The sequence below is a fragment of the Octopus sinensis genome, linkage group LG3 (assembly GCF_006345805.1).
Source record: "Octopus sinensis linkage group LG3, ASM634580v1, whole genome shotgun sequence".
NCBI classification, from domain to species: Eukaryota; Metazoa; Mollusca; class Cephalopoda; order Octopoda; family Octopodidae; genus Octopus; species Octopus sinensis.
This window is the reverse complement of record NC_042999.1, coordinates 85,276,295-85,291,868: the sequence shown is the minus strand read 5'-3', so window position 1 is coordinate 85,291,868 and position 15,574 is coordinate 85,276,295. Positions and strand designations below refer to the sequence as shown.

Below are 15,574 nucleotides of genomic sequence, written 5' to 3'. Positions count from 1 at the left end.
TTTCTGGTACTTAACAGTTCAGCACCATTTTGTATTTTTCTTTAAGAGATCATTGAGCGGAGCCCTTACATTGTGTATAGTGGGAATATAAATTTGGAAGTAATTTACTAATCCCAAGAATGCTTGTAGCATAGTCACATTATTCCGTGTGGGCATATTTTTTTTATCGCAGTTGCCCTGGATGGATTCGGTTTCCTTCGGTTTTTATCCATTATCTAGCCCAAGTATCTAATTTTTTTTCAGAAAGAACTCGCATTTTCTTCATTTACCTTGAATGCGTACTCTCTTATCTTTTCGAATGCCCTCTTTACGTGTTCTGCATGTTATTCGAGTGATTCACTTTTCATTAGGATATCATCTAAATAGGTGATAGCAAAATCACTGTCCGCCAGCATTGTATCCATTACTTGTTGAAATATGGTAAGGGGCCACTTTTACACCGAAGGAAAGTCGCTTAAATTTAAATAAACCACTGTGTGTATTAATGGTTAATAAGTGTGAGCATTTTTCTACTTGGATTTGTAAATATGCCCCCGAGAGGTCTAATTTTGAGAAGAATTTCCCACAATTCAATTTTGCGAACCCCTTCTCAGGACTCGGCAATGGGTAGTTATGTGAGATTAAGCAACCAATCAACCCGGTTGAAAAATCTGCATAATCTCTTAACTTACTATTTTTCTTTTTACGTAGATCGTAGGTGTTGCCCTATCTGAGTGGTCCGTCTTCTCTAAAATATTCCTAAGCCTTCAAGTTCCTTATTTACCTGTTCTAGTGTCGCGAACGGTACATTGCGTTTTGGCTTAAATACAGGTGTTGCACTTTGTTTTACTACAATTTTTGCCTTAGTTTTCGTGCAGCAGCCCAGTTCATCCAAGTAAACATCTGGAAATAAATGTTTTATTTTTCGTTTCGATCCCTCAGCTGCATTCGAAGCTTCGACTGAACCGACAATATTCTCACACAAAACACTTATGGGCATATTCCACAATTTGAACAGTTCTATCCACTCTGTTTAACTGAATTTTTTAACATATATACTTTTGCCGTTTTTATTTGGTCACGAAACGTCATTACACACAAATTCACCTACAAAATACAATATTTTACCCTTAACACCGTGTGATGCTTTTGTAGATTTACTTAATTTCGTCTTCGCGATATACTTCCAAGTTTCTTCGTTCACAATAGTAATATCACTTCCAGTGTCTAACTGCGTTTTTACTCTTATATTTTCAATTTTCACATTTACAGATTCCTTTTTGTTACATTACCATTTTCTTTCGGCGACACCGTTTTGTCATCTTGGTTTTACAGTGTGCTTTTAAGTATCCAATTTTTCTGCATCGGAATCATTCCGCTTTCTAAAATGAGCAGAGTTTTCTAAGGTGTAGATCTCCACACGCAAAACATGGGTTTGTTCCCTGACTTTTGTCCTGTTTGTCCTGTATTTTACACACTTGATTTCTACTCTGCCTATTTTGCACTTGTTTCACTTGGGAGCAATCTTTATGTTAAATTTTCTCTGTGCCGTGTCTTAAATTTACTATTCTTTCACACTCTTCAGACACTTGTAAGGTTACAGCTTGGTTGTGTTCCAGCTTAGCGAGAATTCTTGTTTTTACTTCTGCGTCTTTTTCTGTAGTTAATCTCTGAGTAAAATATCAAGCACTTGAACATATCTGGCGTTAATTTGTCCAGTTTGAACTTTTCACATTCTCTTTTAACTCTACCAGCATATGTGATTTAGTCCTCTTCGTTGTTCTTTTCTTGGTTCAAACATTTCCAGCGTGTATTAAACAACGAGCTTTTTTCGCTAAAAATTTTAGACAATACGTCTATTGTATTTTTTAAAGCTAATGTCAGAAGTTGTTTTCGAGAGTACGTAATTGCTGTAATGCTTATGTTCTCCTGCTGCCAGTTTTTTTAGGCTAAGACGCGTCTTGATATCGTCGTCCCAATCTTTGCACTCTTTATTGAAGATCTGTTCGTATCTTCTATAGTACACCTCGAAGGTAACTCCTTCGTCTGGTTCATATCTAAATTCTGTTATCGAGTTTGCAACATAATCTGGTGAGATTATTCATTAATTGCAACATTTGTTGTAAAAATAATTGCTGTTATTGTTGTTCTTTCAGTTGTTATTGCTGTTTTTGCAACTCGAGCAAACCAGCCAACAGATCTTCCATAATTTTATGATTTTGTATACCGTAAAATTTGTACAAAAACATTTATGAGTTTCTTAACTCCTTGTGAGTTTGTTTAATCCTCGTGCGTTTGTTAATTCATCGTGAGTTTGTTAATTCTTCGTCGCCACTGTTGTAATCTAATCTGTTATAATATAACGTCCATTCCGGTATATCAGTATAGATAATTAGACAAGTGAGACACAACTATCTAATGACCGTCTACCCCTCCTATGACTAACTACTCCACTGATACCCTACGTCACCGTATTTGTAGCGACTGTCACATACCACTCGTCACGTAGGAGGAGTGTTCCATTATAACTATTATCCCCATACCAATGCTTTTCGATGAAGCGACGGGAATTGATTTCGATTAGCTTTTGATGCAAGTTCACTTCATCTGAAAAATTAAAGCGCATCGAAATTGTATAAACATCACGTAATCCCAGTTAACCATCTACTTAAGTAAAGGAAATAGAATTAGTAAGTAGGAGTCAATATTTCTTAGATATCACCCAATTAATAGCATTTTTTTTACTTAATTGCAGTCATCTTCGCCATCAGCATGAATAGAGGAGGTAAGTAAAATTGTGAATGTATAAAGTAATATATCAAAGTATTTTATGCACAGGAATAGCTATCTTTCAGTTATTTACTCAACCTATTATGACTCTCACTCGTATTTATTCATATAGAAGAGTATACTTATGTTTTCAAATAAATAATGTCGTAACAAAACATTTCATCGACTAGTGATGCGGTCTGAACTCCGTTGCTCTGGTTTCCCCGATCACTTCGTTCGACTTCATCATCACGCTCCATGATTGCATGGTAGGATGAGTTTGCACGCAGAATGCATTCTTTGAACCATTTTCCATCTCAGGAAGTCTGAAACAAGGTTGCGTCCTGGTTCCATCCCTGTTCCCCATCTACTTGGTGGCGATGCTCAACGAGATCCTAATGATGATAACCACTAACGACTGGAGGCGGACTCTTCAACTTTGAGCGTCTCTGATCCAAAACGGGAACATCGAATAGCAGCATCACAGAGTTCTTGTATGCAAACGACAATGCCCCCTTATCTCTTCTGTTGCCGACCTCCCCCCAGCGCTGTTCGAATCATGTCTCTGAAGCCTACTATCGCTTTGAGATGGAAGTGAATGCGGACAAAATGAAGATACCTGCGCAGTCTGTTGCTGGACAAGAAATGTCAGAAGTTACCGTCAACATAGGGAACACACTTATGTGGTGTTTATGCAGACGGCGTCGTTTTAGGTAGAACTGCGTGTCCACAGCGGTCCGTTATTTTCAGAAAAAGAAAAGTTTTACTTTAATACTATGCTAGAGATTACCCGATGCCACCAAACATTTACCTGCCTTCTTTCGATATAGAAAACCTGGTTGGAGATTGCAATCTCCGAGTCATAATTAGTGTGTAGCCTGGAAATCAGCATTAGTGATTCGTTTGGTAATATATATATTTCTGACACGGCAACAATGTGCTCTCAACAGGCTGATTAGATTCTTAGATCATTCAGAGTCTGTGATCAGGAAACAATGTTGATTCTGCGAAACGTATTTTTTCCTAGCTTTATGCATTATAGCTCCAAACCAACGGCCGAACATGGTGCAAGCTAGCACTGTTTCAACAAACTTAAATTCTTGTGGCTTTGTACCAAATACCACCACAACTCGGCATAATACACCAACACAGATGAACAGGAGACGTCCATCGAAAGTTCCTAGATGCTCTAGCCCCGAATTTTGGCACTGACAGTTATATCAATCTCTGAACTGGATGTTACCGTATAGTTTCCTAAAAAACACCCTCTTCATATACTGTTAAGATACTGCAACAGCGTAGGGTTCAGAAGTCCACAATTCTTCATTATTTTCGTGGATATAGATGTTTTAAGAAACTCTTGGACATCATTCTATTTGAAACGAACTGACATCATTACAAGAATTAATTTGAGATTGAAACAGAATGAAGGACTATTTTATGCGTTACACGCTACTTTCAAACTAGACATATAGTTTACAAATTAAAATTTTTGTGTACTTTACTATATATATATATATATATATATATATATATATATATATATATATAGTAAGAAAAGGGAGGAAGTGAATTTAGATTATCTCCAATGCAAAAATACATAAAATAAAAGAAAGCAAATGCACACAGTTTACATAGTTGTAATATATTTTAAATGAAAGAGTATTGTGGTTGTCTACCGGTTTCAATTTCGCTAATTATGACATTGAAATTATTGTAATTTCGTATTTTCTAAAGAAGATTTTAGTCCATGTTCTTGTACGAAAGTTTTTGAATTAAGCAACAAGTAGAAAAATCTAATGGGAGGTAATTGGCGATAGTCATTACTCGGGACAGGGGAGGTAGTCGCTCATTTTTAGGGTGGGATAAATAAACATTCGTTCAGTGAGAAGCATTTTGTCCGTCTTTATGTTCTAAGTTCAAATTCTGCCGAGATTTACTTTCCTTGTCATCCTTTCAGGGTCGGTAAAATAAGTACCAGGGCATCATTGTAACCAACTAGGCATTTAGTATGTTTATAGCAATGGTATTCTTTGTTGAGCGAGAAACGTTAAAAACAGAAATTAGATTTGTACTGCAATATGAAAAATAAACTATTTAAAAAAAATGAACTATTAATTTAATAAATCGAATAATTATTGATTATATACAAATTAAATAAACCTATCAGATTATCGACCACACCCAGCAGCGTTGATTACCAGACACTTTGAAGATTAATAACAGTCTTAATTTCAGAAGAAAGCTCCGATGGAATATTGAATTAGTGTATTGAAAATTTAGAGCAACGTAATGGTGTAAAATAGCTGAAAAGGACAAGTTTGAAACATTTGTATCACTTACGTATTTTTATACGAATATACTTATGTCAGAGAGAGAGAGAGAGAGAGAGAGAGAGTAGTATTATTCCAGGATATCTGTACAGCAATATTAACGGTGAGATTTTCAAGTTTACAAAAGCGTCTGAAGGTTTCTGTTTTGAGTTTTGGAAAAAGATTTGTTTCGCCATGTTACCCTCACACAATAAAAATGGCTACAAATATTTTGCGTCACTCTCCCTCAACTAAAACTGAACAAAATAGCCCATTTTACAAACCGTTAAAAAAAATAGCATTTCAATTGCAATGGGAAATTCTAGGGGCGAGTATGAAAAAGCAAAACAAAACAAAAAACCCACGAATTTGATATCAATTTTATTAGCTCGAAATAAAAAAGTGTTGTCAACTACAACATCAACGACGACGACAACGACAACAGCAAACATGTTCATATGTATATTCCTATTATAGGCCTATAAGCCCATAACCTCTCTTCAAAGGGTGTGGGGGGGGGAGAGAAAAGACGTAGTTACTTATTGAATACTCGGACAAAGGGTTATCCCAAGAGATTGTCTCACTTATACTGCTATCCGTAGTCGACGTTTCCGCTTTTGGATTCCAGGATTTCAGTTGGAATCTCGTAAAGTCTAAGCAGGGCCCAAAGACTTAAGATGTTCTCAGGTTCGAGGTAGTTCTTCAATATTCTCGCCTGTTCAGCTATGCACAGCTTGCAATGCTTGCTTCAGTTGATGTAGGGGCCTGGTCCTTCTAGGACCTTCAATGAGGTTACGTATATAATAATATATACTGAATATATAAAGAGACGTAACGTCTTCTTAGCTAGACGTCATTTTTTCGGCTCCTGACATTTTTTCTCTTTTTCTCTTCTACTATTTTCATCTCTTCTATTTATTCTATATCCTTTCAAAAATTTTCCCAGGCGTTACCCATTACACTGCGTCTTGGCCTAACGGCCCTTAATGTTTGTCTTCGTCGATTGTTTACTCTGTACATCCACTCTGTCGTTGTTTGATCGTTCGAAGCTCTAACTCTCCACAAATTTCATATTAAAAAAATTTCTGGATGCTGCTGTTTCATAAAGGTTTCTTATCTTGTTGCTGAAAGCTCGAAATAGGGAGTAATTAACAGTCGGCAACTGAGGAGGGGTTAGACTTCTTTTGGTATTTTGTCCCGTACTTGTCTCTCGTTATGTATTTACTTATTTTTCACTCGTTAGTGATGTCCTGTACTTTATGTATTTTACATTTATGTATTTATAATCGAACGACACACAACACCTTGTCCACAGTAAGTTTTTACTTTATATATATATATATATATATATATATATATATATATATATATATATATATATATAATATATATATATATATATAAATATATATATATATATATATAAATATATATATATATATATATATATATATATATATTATATATATATATATATATATATATATAAAGAGTCGTTTAAAGAGATGTTATTTTTCATTTTACAGAAATTTATCGTTGAAACTGATCAAGCAGGATGAATCTCAGAATAAGTTGTTTCATATTCGTTTACAAGAGTTCTTATATAAAACTATCAAGATTTTCTTACTAAGAACATAAATATATTCATTTAATTAAAATAATAAAAAGGCTTAAATTTAAAGTTACCTTTTGTAATCAATTAACGAGCAAAAGTGATTCCTACTCTATTTCATATTTTAAGTTTATGCGCAATTTTATGTAAAACAAAATCAGTGTTTTTATTAAACAAACCTGACTCGTATTAAATTTAAGTAAAATTCACAAGCACTTGAATGAGTTTATTTTCTTTTATTGTTAACATGGCTTTAAATTTTATTCTGATAGTTCCATATGCCCAAGATCATATTACACTGCTGCCGATAAGCAAATGTCACTTGTATTAAGTCTAATTAAAATTCAGGAGCATTTAAAATGAGATTGTTCACCTTTATTGTTAACGTGATATTAGTAAGCAGTTTATAGTACAATTGGACTAGTAGCTAACCAAAACGACAATATATAACTTCTCTACCACATAAATAATGGAGAAATTATCACCAATAGAAAGATCATTCCTACAAACCTTCTCTAGCCATAATATTGAAGAATAAAGCAATGTATGGTTGAAATGAAGTCGCAACATATCACCCCATAAAAGTACGCCAACATTGTCTAATTAGAATTTCTACACTGCTCAAAAGAATTTAATTAAGAAATAAATCAAGTCAGTGACAGTAAAGAACGACGACATTCAGAAAATATATCTAGAGACAAAAATATTTGTTTAAACAAAGAACAGAAGTCCCAAATTGGTTAAATGAACAAATAAATAGAGAAGAACACTGCGAAAAATGTCACTCGGAGGTCTTCAAGTTAAAAGATACTTTTATGAAAGTGAAAGTTAGAAACGAAAACTGAACAGTAGAAATCGAATACCATTTCTAAAGTCTTCTGTAATTTCTCAAAGGAAACGGATTTATGTGCACCACAAAATTATATTATTTTCTGACGTACATAATCACTTTCTGAACAATTTATATAATTCAGTTAGTGTAATCTGAGTTATATATTTACCGCAATGTAATATGTAACGCAGTAAATATATAACGAAGTAAATATATAAACCTAGGAAAATTACAAAAACAGAGAGGAATATACGTGGGTCATCAATGTCGGTGAACCTATGTTCAAAGTAAATGAACAGAAATTGTCAAGATAACTTCTAAACATTCGCAGCATTCCGTTAGATCCCTCACAGTGACTATAAATGCTAGGTTTCACTTTCACCGAGGATCTCTACATCTCTTCGGAGCCAGAGGATGATTCATTCCCCATTAGTCGATGACATTCTACAAAGCTCAAATGAAAGCCACAATGAGCTATCACACCAACATTTGGGAGAATGTTCTTGCTACGCATATCTGTTCTGGTCCACATGCAGAAAAAAGCCACTCAGCTTACTGGTATCAAACCACTAGCGGACACACAAGCGCGTTGTCTGCTGCCTGTGACTTAGTGGCTTTTCTGTCCCTATAATAATGGTCAGTGCACCTCCACCACTCAGGTACTCTGACCAACACGTCTCTGCTTCTCGTTACTCTTGATGCATCTCACAACCCATCCCCGTCCACATTAACCATGGTGTCTAGCACATCCTTTCAAGATCCTCTAGGATCGTCTTCTTATACATGTCTTCCTTGCAGGTGTTGACATGCAATGGCCCAAAGGTTTAAACGAAACATTAACAACATCGAGCTCACCGATATCAAAAGGCTTGCAACAATCATGAGCTCTGGTCCTTGCTCCAGAAACTGCAAGTAAAAAAGAAATATGCTGCTGTGCATGTATCTTTATTAATTATTAATGCTTCCTCCGACAAACACATGGTAGGCAAATCAATGTAGCTGTCACTGCAAACTCCTAGTTTACGCTTGGCTTAAATAGTCATTTGTTATAAGTTCTCTTCATGTGCAGAGAGATGAGAGGAGGGATACTTGTCTGCTGGGTAAGTGAACAACCAACTGTGAAACATGTCAAGGTAATTTCTTTTGATTTTGTGTGTTCATAGAGAATAACAAGATATAGTGACTTCTTTTTTAATATTCTACAGAGAAAGTCTAAAATTGTAGTTTAGCTAATCTCAATTTATCTTACGTTTTCTACAGCACACTGTATTATGAATGGACATTAAATAACTACTTAATCACTCCGCCGACAAACGTACAATATGCAAATTAGTTGTGCCATTACAGCCAAGCTCTAAATAGTAATTTCTTTTCAGCTCTCTTTGTGAACTGTGAAATAAGAGTTATGCTTTTGTAATGGGCTAGTATAATTTCGTTGCATATATGTTGCTTATATTCCTTACTGACTCATACGACACTATGTGAAAAGCAAATCTAAGAATATATCTATCAGATCTGGAAAATAACTTAAAGACAAATCCCAAATGGTATAACTGTACATGAGAAATTGAAGAATAGGGTGCCATTCCAGATTTGAGAGACTGAAATAAATTAAAAGCTTTCATCTAACTCCAGATAAGTGCATGAAAATAATCGAAAATTACTATTCAAGGGAAATCACTCTCCCAAACGTTTAGAGTAACTTCCCTTGACACAAAAAAACAATAACGTTATATAAATATTTAAATATTTTTTGTATTACTATAGGTATTTCTACACTTAATTAGCTGGAGAATACAGTATCCAGTCCAACATTGCATTATATCATTTTAAATTCTCTTTTGGTGAGAAGTAGTGATTTTTAAAAATTACTTCGATGATACACTGGTGCACGTTGAGAAGATCGCTTGGCAAAATCGCGTGGTTCTGGATTAATCTTTTCAGCACGGTCCATGGCAATTTAGTTCAGCGCCTTCATTCAGGCGGCGAATCGTTAAAGCGTGAAATAAAGTGCCTTGTAGTATTTGCCCCGTCTCTCTACGCCTGAAGTTTGAATCCCACCGAGGTGAATTACTGGAGTCGGATGAGAATGCCTCGTAGGATTTGTTCTAGCTTTTTGCATTCCAAGTTCTTCAGTGAAGATCAAATCCATCAGTCGGTTACACAATATTGATAATGGTTCCTTAGTATGATTTAAATCAAATTTGCTGAATTATTGAAAGAATAATATTATATAATCCCACAAAGAACCTAATTTAAGTGAAATAAAAAGTAACTTAAGAAAGCATATAGAAAGTTTGTTTACATATAAAAAAACACGAACTATTATAGTTCTTAAATTTGACAGGAAAAGGGAGGCTGATTCGCTGGTGTAAAGGTAACACACTTAGGGAAAAGCCTTCTTTTTTCTGTCGCGGGCTTATATGCCCCTTTATTAGACTATGGTGATCGCCATAAACTTTAAGCTTGAATAAAAATACCATTATTATTATTATTTACAGGATTGTAAAAACGGCGCCGTATAAAAAAAAAACAATCGCACTAAAATTATATATATACATATATATATATATAAGTGAATTTGGAGAGATATATTATCCTGGCATATACCGTATTAGCTCTCAGTTAAGTTCAAGTTAACGACTAACCACAACCATAAGTATTTAACGTCTGTGGCCACAATTTGTTGTAAGTCAATCCGTGATTTCTTCCGGTGGGTAATTCCGTGTACTTTTCGCTGGGCGGTAAAAATTGTCTCGAGTATATATTAATATTAATCATAAAGCGTATGGAAACTTGTACATCCACAAAACTTATTTTATAATTATATACACCATATTATAATGACCTACACGTGTTTGTGCTGCAGCGGAAACATACATACATATATGTAATTAAATTAATTGGACATTGAGTTGAAAGGTTTACTACGAATCAACAAATGTATCCAATGTAATATAATTACCAGCAATATGACTGAAGCTGTTTGTATAGACATTTTTATAGCTAAAAGCTGAATCAAAATTAGCATACTTGCTTAAGTATGTTAATTACTGATATGACAAGTGAAACACGTTTGGTTTAGAGCGCCCTCCCTAACATAGAGTATAATATAGTACTCTCACTGGTATACTTAGAAATGATGGTTTGCATATATAGTATATTTGATAAACTAAAAAGGAAAAAGATGGTATTCAGTATGATTAAACTACTGCACTATAGCCATAGCAATGCAGTTTAAAATGTCTGAATGCTTCGAGCTTCCATATTATTAACCATGACTTAAGAAAAAAATTTAATTGTCATATGCCCTTCGTAATTGGTGCATAGATATTGCAAGGGATTTAGACTTTAAAAACGTGGTGATAGCATATGCTAAAAATAGCAGCCATGTATACATCAAAACACAGATTAAATTTCATAAAGAACACATTCAAGGTATGGTTTTGACCATGCCTGCTCTGTCACAGACGACCATACCCAAACAAAAGCAATAAGAATAAGTTTAAAGCCAAAGTTTGCTTGCTAATATATTTTATTTAAGAACGTTATTATACGTGTGTGTGTGTGTGTGTGTGTGTGTGTGTTTTATATACACGCCTATATATAATGTATACGCGTGTGTGAGTATATGTATTGAAATATTATTATGAGTATATGTTGTTAAACTTTTTCAATAATCGTTAGAGAAGAGGTCACGACCCGAAGAAAACAGCTTGCGTCAATTAACAGCCTTAGTCATTTTCGGAATTTCATCCAACATTACTGCAAAAAAACAAAAGTAAATATTTATATTACTGGAGTGTTAACAGTGCACAGATTAGACTGTACTACAAAATAATATTTAGATCTTAGCCAACATTGTATGCGTAGATGGTTGCAAACCGCTTGTCTTTATATTCAGTGTTTTAATAGACAGAAAAAGAATAACTAGCCGGGCTGTGCTGAACCCTGAGGTAGGATTTTATCAGTGACTAATATTCCCCCTAAAATGCACACGGTGACGCTGTTTATGAAGCCACTATAACTGATGACGTGTCCTCAGCAGGTGTTTCGGTTAACATAGGCGCGTTATTATGATGTCATATTGGAATAAAGAATATATTTTATAGGTCTTATTCAACAGTGCTTATGCCAGTCACTTGTCCTTTATGGATGTAACAACCTCTATTTGTATTTATAATAATAATGATAGTTTCCCAATCCAAATAGATCAGGTGCTAGAGCATAACATACCGGACCTAGTGGTGGTGGACAAGGTGCACCACATATGCTATATATATAGCTGATGTTGCATGCCCCTTTGAGTCACAAATAGTCAAGAAGGAAAACAAAAAGATTGATAGATACAACCCTCTTAAGTACGGAATAGCCCGGCTATGGAAAAGGAAGGGGGTGAAGATAGTGCCAATTATTGTTGGGTCCTTGGGAACAGTATCAGAAGGTATCAAGACGAATATAAAGGAAATTGGAATAGAGTGCCCAGTAGAAACTTTTCCTCCTTGACACAGCCAGGAAAGTATTAGATAGCTGAAAAGAACAAATAGCATGGTATCCTAGGTTGCAGGTAGAAAGCCCGCTATGCATGCAAGACTCCAGAAGTTCCAATAAAGTGAAAATATTAATAAAGCCTATGACATAATCTCACACTCGTGGATAAATGAATCATGGATATATTATAAGGAAGCTTATAGATGTAACAACCTTTGTTTTTATTATATAATAATAATAATAATAATAATAATAATAATAATAATAATAATAATAATATAATAATAATAATAATAATAATAAAAAATCCTATGACATGATCCCACACTCATGGATAAGTGAATGTTTGAGTACATTCAGTATAGCAGATAACATAAGAGAATTAATTAGCTTTAGCATGAAGAAATGGGAAGTAGATCTATACTCAAGTGACACGGTCTTAGGGAAAGTTAATATCAAGAGAGGAATTTTCTAAGGGGATTCGTTATCCCCTTTAATATTTGTCTTATTTGTCTCGATCCCCCTCAGTTTAGCATTAAGGAAGGCAAAGGCTGGGTACCAGATCAGAAATAGTGTCTGAAACATTTTAGTAAAAAGAAATAGATTCCTTAAGATAGGCTGTAAGACTCTTCAGCAAAGATATAGGCATGGAATTTGGCATAGATAAGTGTGCAATATTAGTCACGAGAAGGGGGACAAGTAGTCAACAGTGAGGGTATCCAATTACCAGACGGTCAGACATAAAAATCATTGCAAGGAGGAGAGACTTATAAGTATTTAGGAGTATTAGAATCTGACAGAGTACTAACTACAGAAATGAAAACGAAAATTGAGAAAGAGTACATCAGAAGGGTGAGGAAGCTAATAAAATCAAAGCTAAATGGTTCGAACCTAGTGAAGGCTGAAAATACTTAGGTATTATCATTTCTTTAATACTCAGCAACTTTTGTAGATTTGACAAAAACTGGAAGATTATACTTAACTAGAAAGGAGGGCGGAAGTGGTTTAATATCAGTAGAAGACTGCGTGAAGTTAGCTAGAATAAATGTAGACTCCTATGTAGGTAATAGTGAAACAAGTTTATTAAAAGCTGCTAGAGTCACAGCAAGACATAGGGAAACCAAAAACCCAAACGAAGTTAAAAACCAGAAAAAGAACAAATGTTATCTAACTAGCAGAAAAAAGCTTTCCAGGGCAGATTCTCAAAGACAGCTGCAGCAAACAGAAGTAGTGAGATATGGTTACGGTTGCAGAAAGGAAGGCTGAAGAGGAGGCAGAAAGTTTGTTAGTAGCAGCATAAGATCAAGAATTAAGGACTAATTGGATAAAAGCCAAGATAGACAAACACCAAGTAGATTCTCTATGTACATTATGCAAATCAAAAGAGGAACGCATTACGCGTATAGTAAGTGAATGTAGCATGCTGGCACAGAAAGAATACAAGAAAAGACATGACAACCTAGGGAGAGTAATCCACTGGGAGTTATGTAGAAAGCTAGAATTTGACCACACTGATAATTGATATGAACATGAACCTAGTAAACTATTAGAAAGTAAGAAATGTAAGATGTTGTGGAACTTCAACATTCAGACTGACAAAGTAATAGAACCTATAAGGCCTGATTTAGTAGAAGTAGATAAAGATAATAGAAAGTGTCAGATAATTGACTTTACAGTCCCAAATAATGAAAAAGTCAATATGAGAAGTATAGAAAAAATAGCAAAATAGCAGGACCTAATCATTGAATTACAAAGATTATGGAAAGTGCGGGTAAAATTTATCCGAGTAGTTGTAGGTGTATTGGGAACTATACCTAAAGATTTGAACAGATGGATAGAGGAAATAGCCATAAAACCCAGTTTAGTACAGCTCCAGAAAACAGTGTTATTAGGGACAACTAGGATGCTTAGGAGGGTTCTTGCCATCTAAGGTTACTTGCTGTAGCCCGATGTTAGGATTTTTTCTTTTCCAACAATCTAATCTGTTGTGTGTATATGAAGAAGAAGAAGAAGAAGAAGAAGAAGAAGAAGAAGAAGAATCTATACAAAGCCTGAGATTTGGAGACAGGGAAATAATCGATTACATCGATCCCAATGTTCATGTGGCACTTATTTTATAGACCCTGAAAGGATGAAAGACAATGACTCCGAACAAAAAGACGGACGAAATGCTGCTAAGCATTTTGTCGGACGTGCCAACGATTCTGCCAGCATGCAGCTTGATTTACTTTAATAATAATTCTTTCTGCTATAGGCACAAAGCCTAAAAGTTTGGAGGGCAGGGGGATAGTCGAGTACATTGACCCCAGTATTCAACATGTATTTCGACCCAGGAAGGATGAAAGAAAAAATCAAAATCCGTGGTAAAAACGAAATGCTGCTAAGCATTTTGCTCGAAGTGATCACTATTCTGCCGGTGTTCATTTATTTAAAGTGTTCAGCCCATCATTTCAGAATTTCATCTTCGCTACTTAAGAGTTTTGACTTGCCCTTAGAATAGGTTCCGTACCGTCCTTTTTTGGGACAGAAGCAGCCTTTCAAATTATCATATGATGTTTTCAGGTTGTGGGAGTTAGCAGCCAATTCTAATTCTTGAGTATTTTTGACAATCAAGAATTTTTATCTCACGCAATCTTTTCTGAGAGGTATATAAAGATCTGAGTGACAACGAATTTTTGCTAGAGATCCATGTCTTGTGCTTTTCGAGCATAGTTTTTAGGAGAGGTTGATTTGGGAATCCTTCTCATTGAAACAATTTTGATACTTGAGTTCGACGAATCCTAGAACTTCTTCAGCAGAGGATTTGATGCTGTCACGATGATTACACCACAAAACTTCAGAACCATTGTTTTCTTCTATATTCTCAAGTTTTGACTTTAGATGACTTTCAAAGTTTCGTATCGTTTCGGGATTTTTTAATGAAGACATTTATTCTCGGAGGGATATTGGATCTTAATGGCCTCTTTCAATATGGTTTAACATAAACCTTACTGCGAACCATTTTGTAATCCGGGTAACACTCGGGAGTGTTGTGAGTTCAGGTTAATCTGACATCACTGCAATCTTTACTCTTAGTTATGATATAGTCTAGCATCGAGAATGCTTCCAGGTATTTTTATTTTTATTTACCTGCTAAAATATTATGTTTGAAATTGTTAAACCAAATTGTTGACAAAAAGACAACACTCGTAAACCACTTACATACATCGTTTCTGTTTCATGTTTTCCTATTACTTACGACCACATTGCATTTGTTTCCGATTCTGGCATTAAGATAGCCCATTAATATAACTTAGTCATGATATGAAATTGCACTCTTAACTGTTTGTAATTTAGAACATACCTTCTTGTTCAGGTGCTGACAAAGTAGGTTCATACGCACTTATAATGTGCATAAATGAGGAATTACCTATGGATATACAAAGCTTATTGAAACCCTCATCTAGAGCTTGGGGGAAGCCTGGTTTCAATTAGAGCAGCAATGTCAATATTATGCGAAGCGATTCCTTTTGCAGTTATTGCTGTTTTTCGTTCTCGGTTGCCCTTGCTGTCTTGTAAAATTCTTACATTCCACCGACC

The 15,574-nt window shown here is 35.0% G+C and overlaps 1 protein-coding gene across 1 annotated transcript in view; it reads right to left on the bottom strand.

Moving 5' to 3' along the window:
* Nucleotides 1-1,822: 1,822 nt before the first annotated feature.
* Nucleotides 1,823-15,574, bottom strand: part of LOC115209496 — a 111,182-nt gene continuing 97,430 nt past the window's right edge. The window contains exons 20-21 of the mRNA XM_036501658.1: nucleotides 15,339-15,455; nucleotides 1,823-2,067 (exon numbers count right to left, since the gene is read on the bottom strand). Of these exons, the coding sequence (XP_036357551.1) occupies nucleotides 1,823-2,067; nucleotides 15,339-15,455 (362 nt within the window). The remainder of the gene's footprint in view (nucleotides 2,068-15,338; nucleotides 15,456-15,574) is intronic.